Source organism: Rhagoletis zephyria, unplaced genomic scaffold, assembly GCF_001687245.7.
Source record: "Rhagoletis zephyria isolate East Lansing unplaced genomic scaffold, Rhagoletis_zephyria_1.1 Rzeph_scaffold_00874, whole genome shotgun sequence".
Lineage (NCBI taxonomy): Eukaryota > Metazoa > Arthropoda > Insecta > Diptera > Tephritidae > Rhagoletis > Rhagoletis zephyria.
The window spans coordinates 156,878-162,877 of record NW_016157958.1 but is presented as its reverse complement, the minus strand read 5'-3'; the positions used below and the strand labels follow the sequence as shown (position 1 = coordinate 162,877).

The 6,000-nt window shown below is 35.4% G+C and overlaps 1 protein-coding gene across 1 annotated transcript in view; it reads right to left on the bottom strand.

The window, feature by feature from the left end:
• Positions 1–1,460: 1,460 nt before the first annotated feature.
• LOC108361880 (inhibitory POU protein-like) overlaps positions 1,461–6,000 on the bottom strand; it is an 80,010-nt gene continuing 75,470 nt past the window's right edge. Inside the window, exons 7-8 of the mRNA XM_017614646.1 lie at positions 1,723–1,880; positions 1,461–1,668 (exon numbers count right to left, since the gene is read on the bottom strand). Of these exons, the coding sequence (XP_017470135.1) occupies positions 1,607–1,668; positions 1,723–1,880 (220 nt within the window). The 3' untranslated portion in view covers positions 1,461–1,606. The remainder of the gene's footprint in view (positions 1,669–1,722; positions 1,881–6,000) is intronic.

Genomic DNA, 6,000 nt, shown 5'->3' with positions numbered 1-6,000 from the left:
GTTCGGTCAAGTGCTTCGAGCGATTTCTTATGTGCCATGGTGCATTCGTCCCAAATTATAATTTTGCACGTTTTAAGGACTATGGCCATACCAAAGCTTTTACTGATGTTGCATGTAGGTGTTTCGGTCTGACTCAAATTCAATGGAAGCTTAAGTGCTGAATGCGCTGTACGTCCGCCATCAAGTAGTGTTGATGCAATCCCCGATGATGCTATTGCTACTGCAATCCCATTTCGCATTCGAACTGTCGCCGATATTAAATTGATGAGGAAAGTTTTCCCGGTACCTCCTGGAGCATCTAGGAAGATAATTCCGCCATCTCTTTTGGTTACACGTTGCATGATTTTGTCATAAGCTTTTTTTCTGATCAGCAACTAAAACTCTTTTTGTGTTTGCACAAATCGTTCAAGCTGATTTGCATCGAACTGCTGTTCTCGCATCAAGTCTCTAACTTGTTCAGCATTTCTATCTCGTGTCGCTGCTGGCATACCGCGTTGACAAAGAGCTTTGTTGTTGATTGACATGCATAAGTCCTCCATTAATATTAAAGCTTCATTGAAAATGTCATCCGAATATTCCTGATTTGGATCGCTTTTACGTGCTTGTCTTAGAATATCTTCACTGAGGCTTTCACGATGCATTTCCCACAGTTGTCGAGGATTCGATGGTGCTCATGTTGTTAAAATTATCGCAAACAAAGTTCGCATTTTGCTTTGGATGGCACTTGAGTGATGCTTCGGTCAGAGTTGTATTCCAATTCTGATCATTCTCAAAGCCAGTTTAAAGCACGATTCTCTATACGTTTATATATTCTACTCCGTCGATGGTTTTCAATGCAAGTTCAATTTTTGACCAGGTGGCAACACTAATTAAAATATTTTTTGATGTAAATTTTCTTAAATATCTTTCCCAAATACCTTCCATTTGATATCTACATCGTAATACTTTACTTACATATTTAAATAAATTTTATTTTTCTGACAGGTGGCAACTCTTTCAAAAATAGCCAAATTTCACAGGAACACTCTCCGGGTTTCTATGAAGCTATCCTGGAAATTTTAACAAAATCCGCTGAGTGGTTTCGGAGTCTATAAGCTGCATAGACACATACATACATCCGCTTTTATATACATATATAGATATAGATTACATATGTATATGAGATAAACAAAAAATTAATAATACAATTTGAAGGATTCTTAATGTTGGGTATGGTAGCGCGAAATGTCACAATCTGCTTAATTATTAGGTTGTTGATATGGCGACAAAAAAATTACAATGGAACTACCTTTTTTGTGTCATGATAAAAATCTTATTCGTAGTAAAATTTTATTCGGATAGTTTATTATATACAACCCTCAGCCTATTTGCAAATAACAATGCTTTGGACAAATGCCTGAATTGTTGTTTAAACGATTTAGAAAGTGGTATATAATATTAGTATTTATTCTTACCTTCAATTACAAAATAGAATAGGCTCTGTTAAGACTTTTCATGATTGCTCCGAATGCTCTCTCGCTGATTGCAATGATCTTCCCCAGGGAATACGTTTCATCGCAGAGTTGTGTCAGATCTACAGGTAAAAGTCTCCAGAAAAAAACGACTATCAGTATCCAAACCCCGCCGATCCATGCCCAGTCATTGAAGGAGTAACACTACTAACTATACCTAATTGTGTGGCTGTATTATTTGTTTGTCAGTGTTGTGCAGCAAATTTCATACGTTTTTGTTTTTGCCTTTGGTTGCAGAACCAGACGCGCACCACGTTTTTCTTCAAGTCCAGTTTCTCAGCAATAGCAGCAATTTTCTCACCCGAGGGCCTCGGTTGTACGGCAAAATAAGCCTCCAGGGAACGTTTTTCAGGCGCCGCAATGGAAGTCCTTTTTCTTGAAAAAAGACTCGTTATAGATTACTGTTACAAAGTTTTGCATTTAAGCTTTTCTTGCCAATGTAAAGATGTTGTATACAGGGTGCCCGCGAGGATTTCTATAGTGTGCCTGTTTGTATCCCATACTGAAAATCCCATTTTTCAAGTGAACACTATGTATGTACATATATTTTTTATATTTAAAAACATGAATAGGTACATCTTAATGGTATTGAAAACATTAAATTTGATATTTAAGTAATCGATTGCATGCCACGTGGGCACCCTATATATACAAATATATTATTTGTAAGATGTTAACTTAGATCTAACCCAAAACAAGAATCCCAAGAGTCTTAAACTTTTTTTATTTAATGCTAAAGCTTTTTTTAAGTCATTTTCGATTTTGTTCGTAAAATTTCCCTACCTTTACAATTTATAACTTAAGTACAGTATATCTAAAGGCCAGATTATGCATACTTCACATAACTTCGCACATCTTCTAAAACGTAATACAACTTTACAAAACTTAAGGCTCATTATGCTTCGCATGCAACCAAATTTATCAGTACTACCAACCTTATGCATTCACGCAATAGGTCATTCACGGTGTCTGAACAAAAACAGCTGATTTTTGGTTTCTTCAGGTAAATGGATTTGTTTACGGAAAAATTAATTTAAGTGGTTTTAATGGGGTATATTCATGCCTTTCATTTGATATATAATTTTTTATAGTTAGGTTTAAGGACCACTGCCAACAGCGAAATAAAACAACTGTATTTTATTAATTTATTTCATTTAATTAAAGGTTCTTATCTTGTGCATATCTTTTAAAATAGTTTTTTAAGAAAAACAAATTTTTATTTAAAAAACTTGCAATAATTTGTATATACATATATGTTATATACATATATAAAATCAAATTAACTTTCCCAAATTACCTTTCTACCCCAATCCATACTTTGAAAATTGGCACCGCTCCTATGAATTTGCACCAAAATGGAATGTATTCCATTAAAGTCAGAGAAAAGCGGCGGGCCATGCTCACCTTTTCTTTTTTTAGCTCAACGGACCATATTCTTTACTTATTCCCAAAATTACATGGATGGAGTCGTGAATCCCCCTAATCTGCTTTCATGCATCTCTGTAAAAAGAATGCTATTGGTACCACTTTTTGAATTGAAATGTCACTTAAGAAAACGTGAGGCAAAATCTAAACTCAAGAGATCGCTAATTTTTTGAAGCTCTGCTAATTTTGGGTAATAGAATACGCACCAAATGCATTCAACAGATTTTCACCTGGCAGTTTGGAATTTATGCGAAGTATGCATAATCAGACCATAAGACAAGTCGCTATCAAGGTGAAAAGGTTCCAAGTCCACTGTTTTTCAAAATTTAGTTTTTGATACAGAATGACAGATAATGCGAAACTACATCGATTTTTCGTCTCTCCTGAATAATTTCAAAAAACAGACTTGGCCCCTTTTCACGTTAGGTAACGAAATATTTTTTACAAACCAAAGAAACCCTCTAAGCATTAAAAAGCCTATGACTTGAAGGCCGCCATAGTATGTGCAAGATTTATTAAACAAGGTGTGATTGACAACTCAGTGAGGCGTTTTCTTTTCTCACAAAAAGGTCTGCCCTTTTATATGGGAACTGTTGCTTTGCGTTGCCCTGAAACCTGAGAAAATGTTGCATTCTTTATATGAGAATGAAACAGAAAATATACTACTCCATCACAATTTATTTATAGAACTTAACAAAGCTGAATTATTCACTTGGCCTGTAAGACTTTAATAATTTTAGAGCAAAACACTTATTTCTGATACAGAAAATAATTGCATTTTTACAAGCGTAAATTAAAAATTAACCATGCAACCCCAACCATNTATTTTATTAATTTATTTCATTTAATTAAAGGTTCTTATCTTGTGCATATCTTTTAAAATAGTTTTTTAAGAAAAACAAATTTTTATTTAAAAAACTTGCAATAATTTGTATATACATATATGTTATATACATATATGAAATCAAATTAACTTTCCCAAATTACCTTTCTACCCCAATCCATACTTTGAAAATTGGCACCGCTCCTATGAATTTGCACCAAAATGGAATGTATTCCATTAAAGTCAGAGAAAAGCGGCGGGCCATGCTCACCTTTTCTTTTTTTAGCTCAACGGACCATATTCTTTACTTATTCCCAAAATTACATGGATGGAGTCGTGAATCCCCCTAATCTGCTTTCATGCATCTCTGTAAAAAGAATGCTATTGGTACCACTTTTTGAATTGAAATGTCACTTAAGAAAACGTGAGGCAAAATCTAAACTCAAGAGATCGCTAATTTTTTGAAGCTCTGCTAATTTTGGGTAATAGAATACGCACCAAATGCATTCAACAGATTTTCACCTGGCAGTTTGGAATTTATGCGAAGTATGCATAATCAGACCATAAGACAAGTCGCTATCAAGGTGAAAAGGTTCCAAGTCCACTGTTTTTCAAAATTTAGTTTTTGATACAGAATGACAGATAATGCGAAACTACATCGATTTTTCGTCTCTCCTGAATAATTTCAAAAAACAGACTTGGCCCCTTTTCACGTTAGGTAACGAAATATTTTTTACAAACCAAAGAAACCCTCTAAGCATTAAAAAGCCTATGACTTGAAGGCCGCCATAGTATGTGCAAGATTTATTAAACAAGGTGTGATTGACAACTCAGTGAGGCGTTTTCTTTTCTCACAAAAAGGTCTGCCCTTTTATATGGGAACTGTTGCTTTGCGTTGCCCTGAAACCTGAGAAAATGTTGCATTCTTTATATGAGAATGAAACAGAAAATATACTACTCCATCACAATTTATTTATAGAACTTAACAAAGCTGAATTATTCACTTGGCCTGTAAGACTTTAATAATTTTAGAGCAAAACACTTATTTCTGATACAGAAAATAATTGCATTTTTACAAGCGTAAATTAAAAATTAACCATGCAACTCCAACCATGCCGGATCAGAGCGCAACCTGCTGAGAAAACAACACGACGCCTTGTGAAAGGGCTGAGAAAAGAAGATGAAAATGTGACAGCGCTAACACAAGGCAGAATAAGTGCACCCTTTTTTCGAGAAAAGAAAACGCTATAAGGTACTATCACGTTTTTTCCATTTGACTTTATAGCAGGGTTCTTATGAGAGCAATGTCAGATTCAATCACACTTTGTTAAATACTAGTTGACTACGCGTATCCCAATTAGAGGTGTGCATTAGACTGATTCAAAAAAAACCTGTTTTTCGAAATTTATGTGCGTTGCATAAAAATCTTGGAAAGCATCAAGAGGAACATGTTGGTGAAACTTTGAGAGAAATCGCCGATCGTGCCAAATCGCGCACCTGACATACATCTTCGTCAAAAATATCGCCTATTTTCCACAAATATGTATTGAGCTAAATACCTGAAATATTGCAAATACCATTGGTAGAGACCAGGGATGTTGCGAATATTTGCATTCGCATTCGTTATGCGAATGATCGCATCATTTTACACATTCGCATTCGACATTCTCATTCGCATCAAATGATACGAATGTTTTGCGATTGCGGATGTCTACATGGGCAAAGAGTCCACTCTAATATTGTTGAAATGGCTCTAAGTCTGTCTAGCCGGGGTGCGGACAATAACCGGCTTTTAGCTTCAGGCGTTAAACGGTTAAGTAGTATATCAAGCAACATTTATGGACCTTCAACAAGTACTGATAATAGTCTTATAAGCAACCTAGAAATAATTTTAGATTCCTTCAGCGAAAGCGAATGCTCGGATGTAGAATCTGGAGACATTAAAAATGTGAAATCAAAGCTCGATTGAAGGCCTATCTTAAAGAAACACGAGCTCATATCGGTGAAAATCCTCTCGATTGGTGGAAAACTAAACCAAAATACGACAAATTGACAGATCTGTAGCTCGTTTCTGTAACTCTTCTCTACCGATTATTTCTCTACTGGTAGAGAATATACGTCATTCTCTACTACTCATTAGCAGTAGAGAACAGGGCGGCGAATTCATATCTCAATTCGCCTTGGTAGAGAATTGTTACAGAAACTACCCTGCAAAAATTTGAGGACCAGGTGGTCCACTGG